Source organism: Nannobrachium achirus (assembly GCF_963921795.1).
Source record: "Nannobrachium achirus genome assembly, chromosome: 10".
Classification (NCBI taxonomy): domain Eukaryota; kingdom Metazoa; phylum Chordata; class Actinopteri; order Myctophiformes; family Myctophidae; genus Nannobrachium; species Nannobrachium achirus.
The window spans coordinates 46,266,744-46,291,872 of NC_137819.1; the positions used below are offsets into that span (position 1 = coordinate 46,266,744).

Genomic DNA, 25,129 nt, shown 5'->3' on the forward strand with positions numbered 1-25,129 from the left:
ACCTCTATAGCTGCAAATCTGTTGTTCTGGAGTTTGGGGTTGACTAGCTGTTCGGCTAACGTGTTGGTCTCTGAAACTAGCCGTCTCAAAGTGCGTCCGTGAAAAGTAATCCAGTCCTCATGAAATCCATGAAACACTTCTTCATCATCGTCGTCGTTTTCAAACATATCACGTAACAATAACAATGCCAATTCCAGCGGGTCCGGTTTGCCTTCGCTCAACGCGTCTTCCATTTCGCCGCTATGAGAAGCTTCACTGGGATTCTCCCAGTGCAGCCCCCTCCCAAACAGAAAAAAAAAAAAACAGAATGCTTTGCGGTAGTCATAGGGAAGCATACGTCATCGCCTCCTGATGCATTTCATTGGCCACGAGACCAGAAAAGGGTAAAAACTACAGGAAACGCAGGAAACGCATTTTGCGTTCCCGGTCTGAAAGGTAAAACAGCATTCTGCGTTCCCGACCTGAAAGGTAAAAACGCATTTTGCGTTCCCGGTCTAAATGGGTTAATCTTGCTATCCCTGGTGATTTTTTGCCGCTCACCCCCTGCATAAATATGTTATGTCATATATTTCCAAACGTATTCAAAAATGGTGTAAATAGCAGATCTACAAGCTCACAACGCGTCGTGATGCGACGCGTTGTGAGCTTGTAGATCGGCTATTTACACTATCAATGTTCTTTTTAAAGCATAATGTTGTCAAATATGTCAGTCATTTCGTTGTATATTTAGGTTATGTGTCATATCTGCCATGTGCAACATCAAAGCCTAAAAGTCAAACAAATGTAATTGTCAACGACAAAAACACAATTAAAAGCGTTAATTGCCGTTATCTGAGTGACCATCGTCATGTAAAAATGTCACCATGTTTTTGCCGCTCACCCCCTGAGTCTCGCTGAGCTTGGCCACCTGCCTGCGGAGGCGCTGGCACTCCCTGTACTTCTCCTTGTAGTGCTCGGCGGCCATGTGGAGGCGCAGCTTCAGCTCCTCCACCTCCCTCTGCAGCTCTGCCTCCGCCTCCGACACCACCGGACCCTCGCCGCTGGTCCCCACCGCCTGCACACAGCGGGGGGAGGGGGTGGTGAGCGGTGGGGGAGAAAGTACTCAAATGTTTTACCAAAGTGAAAGTACCGTATACCAAAGTATAGCAAAACTGAGGTGAGAGATGGGCGGGTGACACGCAGCAAAGGTCGTCGGGATCGGGACTCGAACCCGCAACACGCTGTCAAGCTTGATTAACGAAAATATAAATATAAATAGTAAGTAACTAGTAATTAATGTTGTAGTGGAGTAAAAGTACAAGATTTGTCTCTGAGTAGTGGAGTATGAGTAAAATTATTGAATATTGGAACTGCTACACTAAAGTAAAAAAGAAAACTTGACTAAATGTACACAGTTACTTTACACCACTGGTGTTGAGAAGAGGGAGGGGCCGAGGGGGGAGAGTGAGAGAGCAGGGAGGAGAAGTGATGAGGGGAGCGGAGGAGAGTGGAAGAAGATGGGTGGAGGAAAGAGGATGAGAGGAGACGGATAAGTGGAGGAGAGAGGAAGAGAGCTGGAGATGGAGGTGTGGCGTCACGTGGAGGAAGACTGAAATGATGTTACATCGCATCGCATCGCATCATTGTAAGCAGGGTTTTTTCCAAGACAGAGGAATCTATGTCGCTCCCAAAGAGGTTTTAGCCATCCTCAAAAGGAAAATCACCCACACCAAAATGATATGAATTGAGAAGTGCTGAAGTAAGAGGAGCTGTTATTTATTAACAAATCAATCACCTGAAGCTTCGAATGGTTTAAGGCATTCCACTCCCCTCTTCCCTTCCAATCTTAACATAATAATAATTATAATTTCTTACCATTTTGTTAATGGGAGTTTCATTTACTCAATCATCGTATTTATCAGAACGGTCCAAAATAACAGCCTCAACAACACAGCCTCGTTGCCTTTACTGTTCACTGCACAGCATAAACGGCTAATGCTTACTGCTCAGTGTGTAGTCACCTCCCAAAGGCCTGCTGCTCCGAGCCCGGGAGCAACTCTGGTAACATCATAATACATCACAGTGTAACAACATAATAATTTAATGACATCATAACACCATGATGAAACGGCACTAGCTGCTATAGCCATCCCCGGGTCCCCACGGCGACTCACTGCCTCCTGTGTGTGCGTGGCGCTGCTCCTGACGCGCTCCAGCCGGCCCTCCATGCGCTGGCACTCGTCCTGGGCGTCGGCCAGGCTGGCGCGCAGCCGGTCGGCCTCCACGCGGGCGCGGTACAGCTCGGCCACGCTGCGGTCGCGGCCGCCCGCCGTGTCGCGCAGCTCGGCCGCCAGCATCGACGCCTGCTGCCGGGAGGCCTGGAGCTGGTCGTCCGTCTGACGGAGGAGCTCGCGCACCCGGGACAGCTCCCCCTGGGTGGGGGGGGAGGAGATGGGGTGGAGGGGGGTAGAGAGAGAGAGAGAGACAGACAGACAGATGTTTTCTATGATGATCAATACATCCAGTGGTGGAAAAACATTTTTTTTTACTTAGGTAAAAGTATCAACACTGCAATGTAGACATACTCTGTTATGAGTATAAGTCCTGCGTTCAAAATCTATTGGGTAAAAGTACAAAGGTATTAGCAAATCAAAATGTACTTAAATGACCAAAAGTAATACAATTTTACAATACACACACACACACACACACACACACACACACACACACACACACACACACACACACACACACACACACACACACACACACACATACACACACAGTATACTATAGAAGTGTTTCTCAAAAAAAAATCTGCATGGGCACACTTTTCATGTCCCAAGAATCCATGGGCACACCAACATAATACGGGGGTGTAAATATCGTCACTGTCGGGAAGAAACCTTGTTCTATCTCCAAGTTTCAAATTTGTACGTTTCTTCACAAAGTAAAGCCCTGACTTCCACTTCTTTCTATTTCCCCCTCTCCTCTCGCCTTCTCCCCTGGCCTCTCCTCTCCCCCCTAGCCTTTCCTCTCCCCTCCTCCCCTCCCCCCCCTCCTCCCCTGGCCCCTCCTCTCACCTTGTCAGCCCGGTATGCCAGCAGCTCCTTCTCCAGCGAGTCCCTCTGGACCACACAGCCTCTGAGTCTGTCCAGCTCCTCCTGGAACTGGGCGATGGTCACCTCACGGTTCAGCTCCACCGCCTTCAGCATCTGCAGCTCCGCCGAGAGCTTGGTGTTCTCCTGCTCCGTGCTGCGCAGGTGGGCCTGGGCAGGCGGGCACACAAGCACATGCACGCATGCACACATGCATGCACAAACGCACGCACGCACATACAAACAAACAGATGTACAAACAGGCATACAGGAAAGAGACATATAGGAAACAAAAGAGGGATAAAAGAAGGATAGGCAGTCAGACTGATAAATAGAGAACATATGTTACAGTAAATGTAAGAAAGCGGGAAATGTTGGCGGTTCCCAACAGACCGACAAATCTCTACATTTCCCTGGGAAATGTAGAGATTTACCCAACATAATGGCAAATGAGGGAGAAAATATCAATTAGACGTTTAGACCTCTTCAGCCACTTGTACTCCTGTGTTCATTCTGCAGTCCCTGAAGCGATGCTCTTATCCCACTGTAGGCTCTCACCATTAAGGGCCACTGTGTTTTCATTTTCGCCAACAAGAAAAGCATCTAACCTCTCATTAAGCAGGTCTCTCTTGTTTTGGCACATTTAAATTCGAATTTCCGGCGATTTCGGAGGAAGGAATCTGGTCCTGTCGACCGACGGGGACGGGAGAGCGCTCGCTTTGCTTCACTCCAGTTTGAATCGAGTCTCGCCAACCTATTCCACCCACCACGGCTTGCCAATTCGGACAGCACGCCCGTCGACACGCAAGGCCATGGGTTGATCAGTGCAGGCACGCATTCACCAGGGTGGCTCACTCTGTCAGTCTCGCTGTCAGCACGCCTGACTTAGTTTCAAGCGATGTACCGGTACAAGTCATGCATGTAAAACCATTCTTTATTCTGCCCTTCCAATCTAAGACGAAACACCTCAGAGCATTCTTTTTCGATTGATTGAGGTAGAGTTATAAAAGCATAAAGTCCTGATGACTTGTTTCCATTGTGGTCCTGGTCCTTCTGTGGTCCTTCTGACACATCACTCTCTGACTGTTAGTGTGTTTAATGACATTTGTTTCCCCCACATACCCCAGTCTGTTGGATTGGGACATGTCTACATTTCCTGTTTTCCTATGTTTACTGTGACACAAATGTATCGTTCAGCAAACAGGCAGAAATAAAGTATATTCATGAACGCACAAACACACCCACCCACCCGCACGCACGCACACCCACCCACCCGCACGCACGCACGCACGCACACACGCACACACACACACACACCACACCACACACACACACACACACACACACACACACGCACTCTCACACACAGACACACACACACACACACACACACACACACACACACACACACACACACACACACACACAGACGCACACGCACACACACACGCACACGCACACGCATACACACACACACACACACACACACACACACACACACACACACACACACACACACACACACAGAGCTATATCTAAAGAGCACACCTCCAGCTGCCTCCTTTTAGCTACCATGTCCATGAGGGTGTGGGTCTCACCTTGTAGAGGTCTCGCTCATCCTTCTCGTTCTTCAGATGGCTCTCCAGGCCGTCCCTCTCTGACGACAGGGCCTTCAGGCGGTCTCGCAGACTGACAAGACACAAACCACCTGTCAGCTTTGTAAAGCGTTTACTCAGGAAGTGGTACGGAGCACAAGTAGCGGGGTTCTCATCTCACACGACAACAAAATAATCGATTTCACTAATTAGCAGTGGTTCTCAACCTGTGACAGTGAAGTGACAATTTAAAGACGGACTGCAACGTAAGTTCTCCACTTGCTCCACTTCCTCATGCTGACGCAGTTCCTACGGTCCAGGAAGGCAGGACATACAGAAGCACTCGGAGGAATGTGATCTGATGGCCAAAAAAGTAGGCAGGCCACAACTCATTGAAGACATTAATATGTAAAGACGAGCGACACTCAGTCTCACAGCGTCTCTCCCATATAGACTGACAAGGAAGCGGCTACGGAAACAAATGGGATGAGGTGAAAACGTATTTTTTATTTCACTAGGTCATTTACGACCTTTTTTCATACCTCAAAAAGAAAGAAAGAAGAAAAAATCACACCCGTGTGAACTGAGCGGTGGTTTACCCACCAACCGCCCCCCCCCCCCCCCCCCCCCCCCCCCCTCCCCCCCCGCCCATCCCCCCCCCGTGTGTGTGTGTGTGTGTGTGCGTGCGTGTGTGTGTGTGCCTGGCCTGGCCTGGCCTGAAAACAGCGCCCTCCTTTAACATGTGTGGTCATAAAAGGTACTACACCAGGCTTGAGGCTACATACAGACAGACAGACCACCCACCCACATACATACATACCTACACACACGGCCACGCTATGGAGACGGTGTGACCACCGCTCAAAAAACAGACTGCATCAAAGGTAATCAACAAAATATACTATAAAAACTGGTCAGACATTGGCCAAATTGTCAAACAATATCCACAACTTTCCAACATCCCATCGTACATTGCGCAGAAGGCGAGCGGCATTTCCGGCATTGCAGCCGAGTGTGATCTACAAACTCACAACGGTTGCATTTGCGACGCGACGTGAGCTTGTATGTCTGCTGTTAAGCGGAAGTGTCCCGCAGATAATGCTACAGTAAAGTCTTGCGGAAACAGGTGGATAAGGAAAAAGATATCTACAAGCTCATGCACAGCGCCTCATGTTGCGAGGAACTGTGAGCTTGTAGTTTGGCTATTTTCAGAATATTTATCTGTGGAACAGAGTCAAACTAAATGCAATGGCCTACCGGTATGTTCCAAGTGCTTATCAGGGTGGGGGTGTGGGGGTGCAGTTCAAATATGATTATTTTGGAGGGGTGAAAAGGTTGAGAACCACTGAATAAGCACATCTACAACCAGGACTAAAGACTGACCTGGTGCTGGGCTGAAACAAACACCTGCATACTACACACTCTGACCTCCGTGACACAGACATCAACTGTGGTTGTTGTCAGTGGTGGAAAGTAACTAAGTACATTTACTCTTACTCCACTACATCTCTGATCCAAATATTGTACTTGTACTCTTTTTTTTAGCTACTAGTTACTTGGTAGATTGATTATTATAACCACTTTAACCCTATACATTTCGGCCATTTGAAAATAGACGATCTACAAGCTCACAATGTGTCGCATCGCATTGTGTGCTTGCAGATCTGCTATTTTCACGCGATTTTTAACTTGAAACTGGACATTCTGCGTAATGAGTACTTTTACTTTTGGTACTTTTGAAATAAATTTTGATCCCAAAACCTTTGTACTTTTACTCAAGTAAAATTTGAATTCCGGACATGTATCAGAGTATTTCTACATTGTGATATTGATACTTAAGCAAATAATTTGAGTACTTTTTCCACAGCTGGCTGTTGGTGTGTGCCTGTATGTGTGTGTGTGTGTGTGTGTGTGTGGTGTGCTTGCACTGCGTCACGCAGGTCTCTCTCTCTCCACTCACCAGTCCAGCTCAGTGTCTCTCTCTCTCTCTCTCTCTCTCTCTCTCTCTCTCTCTCTCTCTCTCTCTCTCTCTCTCTCTCTCTCTCTCTCTCTCTCCACTCACCAGTCCAACTCAGTGTCTCTCTCTCTCTCTCCACTCACCAGTCCAGCTCAGTGTCTCTCTCTCTCTCTCTCTCTCTCTCTCTCATCTCTCTCTCTCTCTCTCTCTCTCTCTCTCTCTCTCTCTCTCTCTCTCCACTCACCAGTCCAACTCAGTGTCTATCTCTCTCTCTACTCACCAGTCCAGCTCGGTCTCTTTCTGCAGGCCTCTCTGGGTGACTCCCAGCAGGTCCTCCTCCAGCTGTCTGACGCGGTCCGTGGCCTCCGTCAGCCTCCTCCTCACCTCCTCCCTCTCCTCCGACAGGCCCTGCGAGGAGCGCAGCAGCTCCTGCGGGGGAAGACAAGAGAGAGAGAGAGAGAGTCGGACCGGTTGGACCAAGTGCTTCTCAGTTATAGCGCAGTGGGTTTCAATCTTTTTTCATATCGTTGTTGTCGGGTGGAAACCTTGTTTGTCCTTTTTTTTTTGGGGGGGGGGGGGGGGGGGCTTTTATGCCTTTATTGATAGGACAGTAGACTGACAGGAAATGGGGGGATAAATGGGGAGTGACACGCAACAAAGGTCATCCGGATCGGGAATCAAACCGGCGACACCGCCAAGCATCCATGCCTATGTGGCAATGCCTAAGTGGTACCGGTATGCGCCTGGACCAGTAGGCCAGCGGGCACCCCTGGATTGCTTGTAGTTCAGCTATTTTCACTACTTTTGAGTGACACTTTTGTATGATGAAGTAGGGCTATAATTTACCAAAAAACATGCAAATTTGAAACTTGGAGATACGAGGTTTGGTTTCTGCCTGACAGTGACAATATCAAGGTCCATCATTTTATTCGACATTTGAGCCACAGACCACCATTTGATGAGATGTAGCCTCTCAGGCCTAACCATAGGAGAGATGACAGGCAAACGTACTGAAGAAAATACATTCACTAATTGTGTAGTAATGCAGATAAGTAATACAGATGTTTAACAATAAAGGAACTCTTCAGAGCGTAAAATGAAACCATAAGAGTTAAAAGATCTATAAGGGTCCATTTGGTTATACCAGCTCTCCATCATTTAGCTGGGGACCACCTGGATTCCCCTCAAGGACCACTGGTGGTCCCCGGACCACTGCTTGAAAACCACTGGTTTAGGATAAACCGTTACTAGCGGTTCCCCCAACCTTGTTTCTTTAAAGCAGTACCCATGGTACTGCTGGATGTCTGTCCAAATGTTCCTGCATGGACGTGAGAGCTACAGAACCACGACCACGTCAAACAATTGCAAATGGATGGATTTAACAGCTGATGACAGGCGCTATACAATACAATACGATTAGTTATTCATTTGGCCAAATGTAGGTGATAATAAATGTTTCCTATATTACACAAAGACACAATATGAGATGTTAGACTGACGACGAAATAGGAATTCTGGCTATAACCAATTACAGTTTAAATGAATTACAGTAAAACATACCCAATTTAACTACCAGTTAGACTCTCTAATCGGGAGATAAGCGACCGTCAGGTTGCATACACAAACTTTAGGAGGAATATGGGAAATGGGAAAAAAAATGTTTTGCAAAAATCTGCCTGATGGTGGCGCTAGAAGAGGGGCATGTGAGAAATGAGGAGCGGGGGTTGTGACTTGCTATTCAAGGAGTGTGTGTGCAAAGTTTGGCATGGATAGGGCTAACGGTGGCAGAGATAAGAGTAGGGCCAAAAGTGTGACGTGACGTGACAGACAGACGGACTGACTGACGGACTGACAGCCGGTGGGGCTTTTCACACTAACTAACTAATTAGGAGACGTATTAGATTAAACAATTATGTGTACTGCATGTTCTGTATCGTACAGATTTGTTCAAAATCCGTTTTCAATACGGTTTCGTCTGGCTCATGTGAGAGGCCTTGTTAGAACTTGCAGCTGATTGTGAGCAGAGAACACTAAATTACACATCAGTAACATGTGCTGTGACAGAACAACACGCCTACACACACACACACACACACACACACACACACACACACACACACACACACACACAGGCTGCCCTCCTTCACAGCCATAGACACTCAAGGACATACTGTATGCAGACAGATAAATAGCACACCCATCAAACTAAAACAGACATGGAGCACAGTATATCAAAACTGCATGTCACACACACACACTTGCGCATACGTACACACATTCTGTACACACGCACACACACACACACACACACACACACACACACACACACACACACACACACACACACACACACACACACACACACACACACACAAGCCTGGTCTCCCTCTGGGCTTGGCTGTGCGTAGATGACTGTATGATTTTTACTGCTGGCATTTGGGAAACACTTTAGCAGTGCATAAAGACCTTATAAAAAGTGTAGTCGTAAAATTAGCAGCCACAAAATATGTACTTATGTTTTCATGTTAAAAACTGAAAGGATATTTTCATCAGCGAGGCATGAGGCGAACGCACCTATAACGCTCTCGCCGCAAAATGCATGCTAGCGCGCGCACGCACACACACACACACACACACACACACACAACAACATGGACACGTCGTATATCTCGGGACGGGCACGCCTGTTGAATGAGATGCAGGACGCTAATAACAGCGTGTGTTACGATGTAATTTATGGCGATTTTGTCCTTCGTAAAAAATTAAAAAAAAAGGGGTAGAGGACTAACTGGAAGCAGCCCACTCTTACTCCAGCTCTGCACCAGAGACGGCCACCAGGGGTCGCTAAGAGACTGGGAGTCATCATGGAACAACACTGCTGGCTTGCTTCACCGCTTACCTCTCCTCTCTCACTCACATATGCCCCCCACTTCCCCCAACCACCTCCCTCCCTCTCTCCCACCCTTCCTCTCCTCTTCTCTTCGAGTTTCACCAACTTGAGAGTATTTTCCTGGCCTGTGAGTAATGCGTTGCTTATTAAATGAGCCAACTCGTAAAGATGCCCCAATCTGAAGCCTGACTCATGCTGGGGGAGACAGGAGCAGTGCTTGGGAGTCAAAGAGAGAGAGACAGAGACAGAAAAAAAAGACACTGAGAGAGAAAACAGAAAAATTAGTGGGAACAAAAGGAGAGTAGAGAGAGATGAACAGGACAGGAAGGGAAAGATAGTGAGCGAGTGAGCGTGCGAGAAAGACACAGAGAGGGACAAAGACGAACCGAAACGCAGACACCGAATCGCGTGACTGGGTAGCATAGAGTTTGTCCCTCAAACTTGGGCAGGGCCCCTGTTTTTCACTCGGGCGGTTTTGTGGACTACTCTCCTCTCATTCCACACGCACACTAAAAGGGTTTGCAAGCGGGTGGCATAATGACTGTGTGTGTGTGTGTGTGTGTGTGTGTGTGTGTGTGTGTGTGTGTGTGTGTGTGTGTTTGTGTGTCACATCACATGTGTATTGGCATGTGTGTACGAGTGTATGTGTGTGAATGACATGTTAGAATGCCCTTGTGGTGTTGAACCTGAATGCAAGCCGGAGATTGTAGGGGAAGGCATTTTGTGTGTATGTGTGTGTGTGTGTGTGTGTGTGTGTGTGTGTGTGTGTGTGTGTGTGTGTGTGTGTGTGTGTGTGTGTGTGTGTGTGTGTGTGTGTGTGTGTGTGGTCTTCTTGACGTCATGTTTGTTCACTCTGTGGTCGCGATGGCATCGTCCCTGACGCCAGATGCCCAAGAAGCTGTGCCCTGAATGCGTTCTGGTCCACTGACTCAGGTCGTTAAAAAGAAAGAGAGAGAGAGAGAGAGAGAGAGAGAGAGAGAGAGAGAAACGCGCACGCACGTGGGGTTTGGGACTTTTGTGTGCCGCACCAAATGCAGACACAGTTTTTCCCTCATCAATTGAGGCCTTTGATGTTCTACGCACCTGTGATCAATGGAGAGAAACCGGCTCCATGCACAAGACCAAGCAGAGACTGTCTGTCTAAGTGCACACACACACACACACACACACACACACACACACACACACACACATAGACAGACACACACACACACACACACACACACACACACACACACACACACACATACGCACACAAACGAGTGAATGGACACACTTAACCTCTGATTGGTATCTGCGTGTCTACCTATTCATCCGTCCACAGAGACATATGTCTGTGTGTGTGGCGTGTCTGCAGAGGGAAATGCTCGTCTCTCTTCATACGTTCCATCCTCCCCTCCCCCAGTGGTGGAAAAAGTACTTGCATGTTTTACTTCAGTATTACTGCAGTATCAATACTGCAATATAGAAACACTCTCCTAGATCAGTGTTTCTTTTTTCTGCATGGGCACACTTTTCATGTCCCAAGAATGCATGGGCACACTTTTCATGTCCCAAGAATGCATGGGCACACTTTTCATGTCCCAAGAATCCATGGGCACACCAACATAATACGGGGGTGTAAATATCGTCACTGTCAGGAACCTGACAGTGACCTGACCTGCCCACAACCCTCCTCTGAGAAAAAAAAAAGAAAAAAAAAAAGCAATTTTTTAGTGAGGACCAGTTATATGAAGATAGGTTGAAAAGTGGTGAAGTCCTCCTTTAAGTACAGTACTTGAGTAAACGTGCTTAGTTACTTTACACCACTGCCCTCCCCCCATCTTTCTCTCTCCCCCCCCCCCCCCCCCCCCCCCCCACATCCTTTACTGTGCGTCCACCAACCAACCTGGTTGTGTGTCCTCAGCAGCGTGCAGGTCTCTCTCTCCTGCTCTCTCTCCCTGGTCAGGCGTTTCTGCTCGTCCTGCAGCTGCTGCTTCTCCTCCTGCAGGAGGCGCACGCTCTTCAGCAGCTCCCTGCGCTCATGCTGCGCCTCCTCCACCCGCTGCTCCTCCGGCCCGGGAGGGAGAGAGAGAGAGAGAGAGAAAGGGAGTTAGTTGATGGACAGTCGGGAGGGGGGAGAAAATCCTTGACCGGAAACCTGAGTGCAGGGGTCATGGATATATATCCGTACCGCGGACAAATGTGTCCGTGGCAAAGACTTGGTCTTGTCAGTGGCACATTTTAGATTTTCTATTTTACACACCATTATAATGTTCTTATTTTGATCATATAGACCGGATTACTGAATTTCAGTCTCCAGGTTTTCTCCAGAATATGTTTGACACGTATTTACTACGACAGTGTTTCTCAACCACTGTGCCTGGGGACCTTTGGTGTGCCCCTGAGAAGGGTCAAGTGTGCCCCATGAAACTGCTTGAAAGACAGTATTTTATTTATCATTTTAAAAATGATTTAAACTAGTGAACACAGCCGATCTACAAGCACACACCGCCTTGCGGTGCGAGGCGTTGTGTGCTTGTAGATCTGCTGTTTTCACTACTGTTGTGCGACAGTCTTGGATGATGAAGCAGGGCTTTACTTTGCAAAGAAACGTACAAATTTGAAACTTGGAGATACAAGGTTTCTTCCCGACAGTGACAATATTTACACCTCCGTATTATGTTGGTGTGCCCATGGATTCCTGGGACATGATAAGTGTGCCCATGCAGACAAAAGGTTGAGAAACACTGTACTACGACATTATGGCACATTATGAGTCCACTAGTACTACTGGTTTTCAAAGATGTTATTTGCAAGGACCCCTATAACTCTGAGGGCTTTCAGGGCTATCTCTCTATGTGTTTCTGGTAATATTATTGTCCGCTGATCCTCTATGTTCGTGGCAAAAATAAAGATGTTGTCTACCACAAGCCAGCATGGTGAAGACCCCTGCCTGAACGGGTTTTCCAAAAGTTAGATTTTCACATTTCATGGCTTTCTTTTCCAAGCAGCTCATACAGTATGCACAGTAGCATGCAGTTGAGCAAAGGCTTTTGTTTCGTGAGAGCATTGATCTGAACACTAAACTGAGAGTTACCCACATTAACCCTGGCGTCCCAATTGTGGGCATGTCATTATAGGCGAAAATTGTCAAAAAAAATCTTCGAGAGTCTTTTTTTATTTTCAAAAACAAAATAGCCACATCTACAAGCTCATAGTTATGAGCTTGTAGATCAACTAGAGTACGTATTTGCTGTTCAACAAAGTACATAGGGCTTATGTGGTTACTTTCAAGTCCATAAGAAACAGCAATCCAAGAGCATCTTGGCTTCCAAGACTTCCACTTCCACTTCCACCACGATTGAAACAGTATCGGTAGGCGAGACATAAGGACATAACCTAGATACTGTAATTATAATGGTGTGTAAAACGGAAAATCTAAAACTTGCCAGGGACAAGGCCAAGTCTTTGCCACGGACACATTTGTCCGTTTACGGACATATCGATGATAGGGATGGGATGATACGCGATATTATCGTTTATCGTGATAAAAAACACTCGCGATAATCGTATGGTGGAGATTGAATTTATCGTGATATATTCATCCTCCGTCAAGCAATGGGATCAATTCACCTTTTATTTGCCAAGCTGCAAATCCGGTACCACAAGCTCACAACGCGTCGATCTGCTATTTTTTGGCAAATGTTCCGCCCCAGGATAATGGATTTTGATTATCGCGATAATATCGTAAATCGTGATTTCTTTTGTCACAATAATCGTGATATGAAATGTTCATATCGTCCCATCCCTAATCGATGACCCCTGTATGTGACCAGAGAGACAGCAACACGCGTGCAGGTGGGAGCAGTGTGTTTACCTCCAGAAGGCCAGTCTTGGTGGTCACCACCAGGATGTCCGAGTTGCTGTCGTCCTCGGTGACCGTCAGCAGCTCCTCCTCGGTGGGCGTGGCAGACCTGAACATGAAGGGCGTGCTGGCCCCTCTGATGTCCCCGCTGTGCGTCACGTAGCAGAACTGGTAGAACTCCCCGTCAGACTTGGGGACGTAGTAGCCTGTGGCGAGAGGGGAAGGGGAAGGGGCGGGGTGTGTGTGTGTGTGTGTGTGTGTTTGTGTGTGTGTGTGTGCGTGTGCGTGTGCGTGTGCGTGTGCGTGTGCGTGTGCGTGTGAGTGTGTGAGTGAGAGAGAAGATGAGCAGCGGATTAATGAATGTGTTTCAAATGACAGTTGACATCCTACTCTCCTATTAAAATGAGTATAGGTTATAGGAATTCTAACCACATACCGGTACTTGCTATTCTAACCAATGCACCTTACGTATACTTGACATGCTTGTATTATATAAGGAATATTTTACATATATCTGAATTGTTTTCCTTCTTTCTTTCTTTCTTTCTTTCTTTCTTTCTTTCTTTCTTTCTTTCTTTCTCTCTCTATTCTTTACCCCGTTCTTGAAACTGTAAATGTTGGGAGCTTTTTACGATTTCACCAACTATTTTAGGGGAAATCTCGCTCTTTCGAACGACCGTCATTTCGACAAAGGAGCGTCGGGAGGGTTAGCGACTCACCCCACGGAGGTTAGGTTTAGGGTAAGGGTTAGAGTTGTGTGTCGAAAAGATGACACGTAGTAACAGTGAAACGCTCCCCTATTTAACACCTGCAAAATGACATTCTGAAGCTGATATGTAGTAGTATACATACATCTTGTAATCCACCGTTCGCGATAGCCTTTAGCTCTACCTTTTAGAGTTGCGAGAAATTTTGGTGGTGGGATTCTTTCTTCCCTCCGGGGAGGCAGCAATTCCCACGATCTATCCCCATTGTGCCCTTTGCTTTGCTACTTGCATCATGATATATGGATTCAATGCGCCATACAATATATTTGCTGTGTAGACATCTATTTGCTTGGAGCGGGCAATAAAGCCACATGACAAAGTATTGTGGGGACCAAGTCATTTTTCCAGCAGTGGGGGTGCTGCTACAACCTGACAGTGGTTGGAAAAGTACTCACATTTTGTGCTTAAGTAAAAGTAGCAATACTGCCCAGTAGATCTACTCTGTTAGGGTGCCCTCACACCAAAATACCTAGAGTGGAATCCGCCAATGCATTTCAATGAGAATGGAGCATTTTTTACCAGTAGAGGATTTCTGCAAAAAACGCTCCATTCACATTGAAATGCATTGGCGGATTCCACTCCAGGTATTTTGGTGTGAGGGCACCCTTACAAGTAAATGTCCGGAATTCAAAATGTACTTGAGTGAAAGTATTTGCATCAAAATGTACTTAAAGTACCAAAAGTAAAAGTACAAAATGTTTGAAAATAGCAGATCTACAAGCTCACAACGCGTCGCATCGTGACGCGTTGTGAGCTTGTAGATCAGCTATTTTCAAATAGCCACGGTATAAAATAGGGCTAAAGTGGGTTAATGTGTAATATATTTTATAATATTATAATTTACACCTGCAAAGTAACTAGTAACTAAAGTTTTCAAATAATTGTAGTGGAGTAAAAGTACAATATTTGGATCTGAGATGTGGTGGAGAAATGCATGGGTGGTAGAAGTAAAAGTACTGGAAATTGGAAATACCCAAGTAAAGTACAAATACTTCAAAAGTGTACTTAAGCACAGTACTTAATTAAGTAAATGTACTTTACACCACTGCAACCTGAGGGGGGAGAAAAACCTATACGGAGTAAACAGTAGCGACGGGAATGTTTGATCAAGAATCTTTGTCATACAGTATATCTACAAATGTGCTACTACTTCCCACAATCAAGCTGTACAGTAGCAGGAGATAAGGCCGAGGTCATATTCCATCTGGCAACTTGTCACTTCAGACAAGCCAGAGTTACACTCCCGAGGCCATGGGTTCTACCGTCCTAAAGGCTTGCTATCGTCGTTGTCGGGTGAAAACCTTGTATGTCCAAAACCGTTTATCATTTAAAAAAATTATTCAAACTAGTGAAAACAGCCGATAGACAAGCACACAACCAGGGAACCTGCCTCCATTTTGGAAACTGGTAAAAAAAAAAAAAGAGTTGAGACCAGAGAAAGTTTCCCGTCCTGACTTGAGATTAGGAAGACAAGCCAATATAACGTTGTTGTCGGGTGAAAACCTTGTGTGTCCAAAACCGTTGGTTTTGCATTTATCATTTTAAAAATGATTTAAACTAGTGAAAACAGCCGATCTACAAGCACACAACACGTTGTGTGCTTGTAGATCTGCTGTTTTCACTACTTTTGTGCGATGGCCTTGTATGATGAAGCAGGGCTTTACTTTGCGAAAGAACATACACATTTGAAACTTGGAGATACGAGGTTTCCACCCGACAACGACGCTATACTTCTGTGCAAGCATGCAACTAATGTTGAGTATAAATCCAGCATTGGAGTCTGCCGGAGGAGTGCGTCCACAGGAACGGCAGCACGACGTACCCCGCAGCACGCCCGAACCGCTTTTTTACTGACGCGCCACAGAGTGCTCTCATATTTTCACTGTGTAATATCTGACCGTTTCAGGGCCAGTAAAACCAGTTCAAGGGCCCTCGACGTGCATGTGTGTGTGAGTGTGTGTGTGGTTATAGAGGTGTTCTGCTCCCGGGGCCGCGGTTGCGGTTGTGTTCCTTTTAATAAAATAAAAGGGTTGGTTTTTATATGCACTGTTAAAACGGAGGAGTTACCTTGGAGTACCCTGCTTGGGCCTACACCGAGCGGCTTACATAGTGAGGGTGTGTGTGTGTGTGTGTGTGTGCAGAGGAGTCACAAGGGGGGAACGTGGGACTGAGTTACTAGGGCCCAAGGTGGAGGGGCCCTAATTATTTTATACTTTAGCTATTGAAAAATAGTAGATATACAAGCTCACAGCGTGGCACCGAGTGCCACGCTGCGAGCTTGTAGATCTGCTATTTTTGAAATATTTGTGTGTGCAAATCTTTGAATACATGTGTTTTTTAAGCGAACATTTGTAACTCAAATTTTGCCTCTGGGGGGTCCCTGGAACTAAATATTTTGAGATGGAGGTCCGTAGCCAAATACATATCATTTTGTGGCTCCTTCACATGAAAGGGTTTGAGCACCACTGACATAGAAACATAGGTTTTTCAAAAAACCTTCAAAGACTTGCATAACATTTTCACGATTTTTCAAAAATAGCAGATCTACAAGCTTGTATATCTGCTGTTTTTCAATAGTTGAAAGCAAAAAACAACGCAGTGAATCCTTGTACCCAGGGCCCGGAATTTGGTGCGACACCCCTGTGTGTGTGTGTGTGTGTGTGTGTGTGTGTGTGTGTGTGTGTGTGTGTGTGTGTGTGTGTGTGTGTGTGTGTGTGTGTGTGCGTGCGTGCGTGCGTGCGTGCGTGCGTGCGTGCGTGCGTGCTTGTGTGTACTTTACCCTGGAACACCACGGTCCTGTGCACGGTGCTTCCTGGTTCATAGTTGTCGGCAATGGGGGACCACAGGAAGGTGTAGTAATCCCTGGCGGTGCTCCAACCCACCTGAAGACACAGCACACATACCAGAGATGTTGCTCCACGGCAAGACATAGGGCCGTGCAGAACGTGACGTTGACAAATCAAACGTTGGATAAGAAACCGAGTTATACGCAAGATGGTGGTTTTTCAGGAAATGGAAAAGTATTAATAGGTCTAATTTAGTTATTATTTAGTCATAAGCTCTAGTTCAGGGGTTCCCAAACTTTTTTGGCTCAGGGCACCCCTATAAAAAAAATCCGTCACCCACTTTGAAAACCCCTGCTCTATAGTTAATAGTTTTCATTGATTCATTATTTATAAAACATACAGACAGACTTGGCCACTTTCAACCCGGCCTCCCCGTTTTGGGACGCGTCTTATCGGCTTGAATATCTGCTTTTTATTTCCACTACTTATGCCCCAGTCATAATGTCAAAGTATAAAATATGGCATGAATTTATGGGGGGGAAAAAAACATAAAAAGAGATGATGAATGGATATACAAGGATTCTGCCCAACGGCAAAACAAAATGTTTAATATTATACACCACTTACATCGCAAGTTATGTCTGTTTGTTGATAGGGGATGTTGTGGACGTAAATTAAATGAATGGCCCACAAGGCAGGATTGTGCAAACCTGGTTAGAGGCAAGAGTGGAACTATTTTACACCCTAAACTCCCTTCAGTTCCAGCCCCTTTTAGGCTCAGAAAGAGGGGCAGAGGAGGCATATGAGGTGTGTGTGTGTGTGTGTGTGTGTGTGTGTGTGTGCGTGCGTGCGTGCGTCCGTGCGTGCGTGCGTGCGTGTACGCACATGCGCAGTTTAACACAGAGCAGCAGAGAACAGCCCTAACAAAGAGAAAGTGAGGGGAGCGAAGCAAAGCTTGGTTAAAAAAGAAAACTACGAAAAAAGAAAAAAGGTGAAAATTTTACACAGAATAGCGGGGGAGATGTAATTATATGAATTTCATGTGTTGTTAAGTGACAGATGATGAAAGGGACTTGCGAACATCATAACTCCAGTCCTATGTCGTAAAGCTGTCGCACACAATCACACTCCCTCTCTGTCTAGACCGCTTAAACACACACACATGCACGCACACGCACACGCGCACACACACACACACACACACACACACACACACACACACACAAACACACACACACACACACACACACACACACACACACACACACACACAACCCCACATGTGCTATACGTGCATGTGATATTACATAACTGAACTGGATGCATGGGTGGTTTTGACACCAGTGGGACCAGGGAACCTGCCTCCATTTTGGAAACTGGTAAAAAAAAAAAAAAAAGAGTTGAGACCAGAGAAAGTTTCCCGTCCTGACTTGAGATTAGAAAGACAAGCCAATATAACGTTGTTGTCGGGTGAAAACCTTGTGTGTCCAAAACCGTTGGTTTTGCATTTATCATTTTAAAGGTGCTTGTAGATCTGCTGTTTTCACTACTTTTGTGCGACGGCCTTGTATGATGACGCAGGGCTTTACTTTGCGAAAGAACGTACAAATTTGAAACTTGGAGATACGAAGTTTCCCCCCGACAACGATTATAATCATATTAGTTGACACACCAGGGTGACAAGTCACACATACATGGTTTGTATACATGTACGCTATGTACACATATGCTACAAGTCAACATATTTTTACATTATTGAAATAATAGCTGATATTATCAGTATTATTTGTACAAGATTTAGCCAACATAATCCCAGTTAAAACAAAAACAGTGTGCGAAGGAGAAAGCTGGATTGACAATCAGATTGGGTAAAAGAATGTTCAAAGGAATAGCATCGCTCTAACTACGTAAAGTAGTCCATAAATCAGGTTCAATTCAAATTGTGATTCAGTCTGATAATTACGTAATTATAGTTCCCCACTTATCCGACCATTACAGTGAGCTCAATGCCATACCAATCACATGGGAACTGTCAGCGTTCCACATTAAGCCAAGGAGACATTCTTTCCAACATAGTAATTCTATTTAAAAATATCTATCTTGACTAGACCTAATACATGATGCTAGTGTATATTCTACTTTATAACTATTTGCTCTATCATGTACTGTATGTTTTGACGTTTCTATCATGTATGTTTAGTTTTTATTTTTTGATATGTTTTTGGGCTTTTATGCCTTAATTGATAGGACAGTACTAGACTGACAGGAAATGGAGGGAGATGGGGAGTGCTACGCAGTAAAGGTTGTTCGGGATCGGGAATCGAACCAGCGACACACTGTCAGGCTACACTGAGCCTAAGTGGTATGCGCCTGGACCGGTAGGCCAGTTTTGACCATTTTCTCCATTAGTTAACATGCTTTACATTGAGGTTACTGCTTTTCTGGTCTATCTACAGTACGTTCAATCTGCTGAACGTAATTCTTCCTTCAGGGATAGATAAAGATTCATCATGTCTTCGATTCCATCCAAGTCTGCTTCAGGTGCATGCGCTGCATGCGCACACCCGCATTTCAGCGAAGCCAGACATAAATAATTTGCTAATTGTAGAGTCAAGATGACTGACGTTAGCTTAGGTATGGCACGGCGTTCCAGCGCAGGAGTGATGGTATAAAATAATCACAGGCAAGGCAGCTATCAATCAGTCTTCCAGTGAGCACTGCGATGACACCTTAATTACACACTCGCACAACGGGTTTCTCCCTGCCAACCCAAAGAACATGCCACGACCAAAAGCCTCTGAAAACGGGGGCTTTCTGTGTGCGTGCGTGTGTGTGTGTGTGTGTGTGTGTGTGTGTGTGTGTGTGTGTGTGTGTGTGTGTGTGTGTGTGTGTCCGTGTGTGCAGGGGTGTCGCACCAAAATCTGGGCCCTGTATACTTTAACTATTGAAAAATAGCAGATATACAAGCTCACAGCAAGCTTGTAGATCTGCTATTTTTGAATATTTCAAATCTTTCTATTTCAGTGGTGTTCAAACTTTTTCATGTGAAGGACCCCCAAAATGTATGTGGCCACGGATCCCCATCTCAAAATATTTATTTCCAGGGACCCCTCCAGAAGCAAAATTTGAGTACAAATGTTCGCTTAAAAAATACATATATTCAAAGATTTGCACATTATTTTCACGACTTTTCAAATATAGCAGCTCACTCTCCCCCCCCCCCCCCCCCACCCCCACCCCCCACACCCCCTTTGTGACGCCCCTGTGTGTCTGTCAACATATCAACACAACACATTACACGGCACAAACTCTTCACAAATAGCTCAATATAGTCTACTGAGGCCGGGCAATTTAGCTTACACACTGGAAAATAGAAAGGACATGTTTGGTTAGGGTGTACACTGTCAGTGTTTGTATTGTATACATTGTTGTCGTGTACAGGCAGACAGTACACCTACATTTAGCAGTCACAATTGTTTTTTTCTTTTTAAAAAGGGCTTGTCCAAAATATGACATAAGCCGTTGGAGCCACTAGGGGGTGTCTGTGCACAACAACTGAACCTAGGAGTGCCTGTTATTATAATTGTGAGGGTCTGAGTCATAGTGGCAGTGAGTCTGATCCCTCGCTCACTCATTCACGTTGTCTGCAATATACGTGAAAAGGTGAGAGACACGATATGCTGAGTCATCATCTCTGCAATGTTTATGCTTATTGGAGAGCAGCACGTTAAAAACACAAAACCTTCGCTGCATAGGAAATTAGATAAATTCATCAAGTTCGGGTCCAAAACATTCCAGGACCATTTATTCTTTTTAAATAGCTAGCTAAACCTATCAGCTACAAATACAGATAAGCTGAGCTCCTATTCACCAGTCAGTAATCTCTTAGTATTTCTCAATCCGTGGGTGGTGGTGAGTCTTCATATCTCTCTAATGATTACAAGTTGAAAGGTTTTCTTGTAATTAAAAAAAAAAAGAATCTTCCAACACAGATTTTTAATTGGCGACATCCTATACCGCCTCTGGCGGATAAAATGTATGAATGTTTCTGTGCACGCGCAATAACACAGCCTCACACAGATGACAAAAAGATTAAAGAGACCAGGGTGTGCTTGTTACACGAGATGAAGAGCTAACCATCAAACAGGTTTCATTAGCGCGGCTTAACCAGTTACATTTTCCAATTGATTTTCTTTTCCAAATAAACGCGCCATCTTTATTCCTTTTTAATTGAGCCGGCGGATTTGAAGTCAGTTCTTAAAGCGAGGATAAAAATGTTTGTCTTTTGACTTTACGAGACACTAAGTTCCTCTCGTTCACATTTCCTCTTAATTACGTGTGAGATTTGATGGCCTTGATAAAAGAGTTGGAGGAAGGAGGGCGGGAGGGCAGGAGAGAGGAAGAGAGAGATGGAAAGAGAGAGAGGAGGGGGGGACATGATGAGGTCCTAATAAGAATCAACATGGCTAATAAAGACCACCAAATGTTTGCCCCCCAGCGAAGGCCCACTGCATCCAGCCAGGGGCGTCACACCAAATTCTGGGCCCTGGGTACGAGGATTCACTGCGGGCCCCCCATGAATGTTAACTATTGCCCCGAGTGCCGCGCTGCGAGCTTGTAGATCTGCTATTTTTGAAAAATCGTAAAAACGTGTGCAAGAAACCTATGTTTCCATGTCAAGGACCCCCAAAATGATATGTATTTGGCCACGGACCCCCATCTCAAAATATTTAGTTCCAGGGACCCCCCAGAAGCAGAATTTGAGTTACAAATGTCCGCTTAAAAAATACATATATTCAAAGATTTGCACACATTTTCACGACTTTTCAAAAATAGCAGATCTACAAGCTTGCAGCGCGGCACTCGGTGCCGCGCTGTGAGCTTGTATATCTGCTATTTTTCAATAGTTAAAGTTACTAGGGCCCCTCCACCTTGGGCCCTAGTAACTCAGTCCCACTTTCCACCTCCTTGTGACACTCCTGCATTCAGCCCACCTCATACGCCACTCTTCCTACTTCCTGTTCCTGCGTGCAGTGTAACCACACCAAAGCTTTCACTCCCGTACTGAAGAGCCAAGCTGTGATGCTGGGATCACACGTGTTAATACCCACTGCCAGCCGAGGGCATATGAAGAAACCCTGATGCAAGCTCCTCATCACTGTGACCTGCATGAAGGCTTCTATTGCTATTTACAACTCAAACTATCAGTATTTTTTTTAGCGGTGCTAACCGCTCCTACCTCTGGCTTTGTGTGTATGTGTGCATGTGTGTATGTATGTACAGTGTATGTATGTATTCATGTATGTATGTACTGTATGTATGTATATGTATGTTAGGGATGGGACAATATGAAAATTTCATATCACGATTATTGTGAGAAAAGAAATTGCGATTTACAATATTATCACGATAATCAAAATTAATTATTCCTGGGTGGAACAGATAGAGAGTGAAAAAAAGACTGTAAAAAAGAAACTAGCAAGACTATCAAGTACATATATTATAAGTACCTTTTACCAATTATAGAGGGTTTAAGTGGTACCGGATATGCAGCTCAGCAAATAAAAGGTGAATTGATCCCAGTGCATGACGGAGGATGATATCACAATAAATTAAATCTCCACAATACGATTATCGTAAGTGTTTTTTATCACGATAAACGATAACATCGCGTATCGCCCCATCCCTAATGTATGTATGCATGCGTGCATGTACCGGTACGTACGTATGTATGTATGTACTCTATGTATGAGCACGGAACTCCATGTACAGTATGGGGTTGAGTGGTTAGTGAGCCTGCCTGGGAAACCAGAGCCCCTGGTTGTCGCAGGTACGATTCCAGGCCAGGCCAGCAATGTGTCGATGACACCTAACCCCTATATTGCTCCCCCCTCCGCACTCCTCTGTGGGCAGCACTCAGCTGGGTTAAGCTGACACTGAAGTAAATAGATAACTAACGTTGCGGACAGCACAGCCCATACAAGGAGATATGCACGTGTGTCGTGTTTGATACCATGCGAAGTGAGCACTTCGCAGTTGCGATTTTTTAGTTATTGCCGTGAAACTTCAGATTGTGTACTATACAGCCGTAATAACCATTACAAAGAAATACTATACAGTATTTGGCCAAAATTTACAATGTAACTGAAGCAAATGTCTGAGCAACACGTAACAAAGATAGAAACAGAATGAAAGGAATATTCCACCGCGCCTCAAGCCGAAATCAGGCTGATCCGGTGCGTCTCAGGAGTGGACACAATATAGTTGAATAAAGAAGGTGCTGGAGAAACTTGTATGATTGGAGCCTTTTACTCTAATAATGACCGTATGAAGATGTCATCTGGCATCAAAACATTGTCGTTTTTGCTTAAAGTAAAAGGCTAGAATTACAATTGACAATTTGGGCATTTAGCAGATGCTTTTAATCCAAAGCGATTTACAATAAGCAGGTAATACATCAATATAATAAGCAAGATAATACTGTATGTCAGTACATCAACAGCAATACAACAAATGCATAGGAATATCAATCTAGAAAAACAATAACATAGGTAGACCACGCACCGTCCTAAGCAGTAAAAAACTTTTCTAAAACATAAAAATGCTATCTAGCTTCATGTGTGGTCATCAATCATCTGAGTTCCTCCAGTGCCTTCTTTAGTTTATTTAAATAGTAACAGAATGATTCAGAATGATTTAGGCTGCAGGGGTGCTGGGGGGCTACCTTGAAGATGCCCACCCAGTCCTTCGGGTTGGGTGTGATGTAAGGGGTGAGGGTGTAGCGGCACTCCAGTGGCGCCTGGGGCAGGAAACTCTTCCCCACGTTCTGGAAGATGACGTGGGCGAAGTTGGACGTTTCCATGACGCTGACACTGCTGCCGGGCGAAGAGTCCACCACCTGGAACGACGACATCATGATGCTCGTTGGTCACTTCATTTGCCTGACCTGTGAAGAGAAAATAGGGTAAATCATTAGTGTTAGACTAGTGCAGTGGTTCTCAACCTGTGGGTCGGGACCCCCAGGGGGGTCCCCAAATTATTTTGAGGGGTCCCCAGACGATTTAGCCTGACACTCAGCCTGAATTGACATTTTGTTTCACTCCATTATTCAATCTGAAAGTGCTTCCATCCAGAGCTGTTTCTGGGATGGGCGTTGCCAAAGAGGCAGTCTTCTGCGATTGGTTCACCGTCTGACCAACACAACAGTAGCAAAGCAGATGAGCTAGTGTTGTTTGGAGATATGTGTGGCTGGCTAGTGGCTAGCCTGTTGCTTGCTAGTGCAACTTGCTAACCAAAGAAACAGCAGCGACGCGACCTGTTCGTGTGTTGTTGTCAATGCTCACAACGCCTCGCATTGTGAGCATGTAGATCAGCTATTTTCACAATAGAACCGTGTTATATTATTTTGGGGTCACGGCCAGAAAAAGGTTGAGAACGTGTTTTTCAGGCTGTGATGCCCCAAATCATCTTATTTGAACTGCTTCCCCCCCAACCTGTCAAGCACAAGGACTTGTAGGAATTGAGGCATTACATTTTGTTCGACTCACTTCCACAGATAAATATTGTGAAAAGGTTATACGAGTCGTTGTGAGCTTGTGTAGATCCGCTATTTTCAAAATGTTTTCCTCTTTCTTATATTATTTGACAATTTAGCCAATATAAATGTAAGGGTCGTAAAAGTCCTTCAATTTACACTTCACTGTCATCTGGGGAACCGCGAAATCATGAGGGGACGGTCACAGGTTGAGAGCCACAGTGTTGTTAGACTGGTGCTGTGCCAGTCTATGACATCAGCCATCTATGAGGTCAGAACTATGACCTCATGACACATTTGGGCGTATCAAGACGAGAGAGACACAAACATGCATGAGATCAAGAGATTCCTGGAATTTATAGATATACACACATACATACTCACAGAGATTTCTCGCATTTATTGTAAGATGAAAACATGTGATTTAAACCAACCCTTTTCTGAGACACATAATTGTGTTTCCATACAAATATAGTCTAATGAATTGAGAGAATTAATAATTATAAGTGGCCAGTAATGAATACATCCCTCTCTTCAACACTACATCGGCCAACAGAGGAAGGACTACAGCCTACTGTGTGTTAATCATCACTGTAAAAAGATGGGTGTTAATCCCCAATTACCCTGTCTGTGGTCTGAAAGGCACTGTCCAAATCGTATATGGTAAAACACAAAC

General features: G+C 45.3%; 1 protein-coding gene across 1 annotated transcript in view; it reads right to left on the bottom strand.

Annotated features, from left to right (window-relative positions):
* tax1bp1a (Tax1 (human T-cell leukemia virus type I) binding protein 1a) overlaps positions 1-23,835 on the bottom strand; it is a gene marked incomplete at both ends in the record, with an annotated part of 35,191 nt that extends 11,356 nt beyond the window's left edge. The window contains 9 exons of the mRNA XM_080735527.1: positions 881-1,054; positions 2,154-2,411; positions 3,063-3,248; positions 4,676-4,766; positions 6,910-7,058; positions 11,408-11,566; positions 13,379-13,572; positions 16,913-17,015; positions 23,644-23,835. Coding sequence (XP_080591653.1) covers positions 881-1,054; positions 2,154-2,411; positions 3,063-3,248; positions 4,676-4,766; positions 6,910-7,058; positions 11,408-11,566; positions 13,379-13,572; positions 16,913-17,015; positions 23,644-23,835 — 1,506 coding nt within the window. The remainder of the gene's footprint in view (positions 1-880; positions 1,055-2,153; positions 2,412-3,062; positions 3,249-4,675; positions 4,767-6,909; positions 7,059-11,407; positions 11,567-13,378; positions 13,573-16,912; positions 17,016-23,643) is intronic.
* Between the last annotated feature and the right edge of the window lie 1,294 nt (positions 23,836-25,129).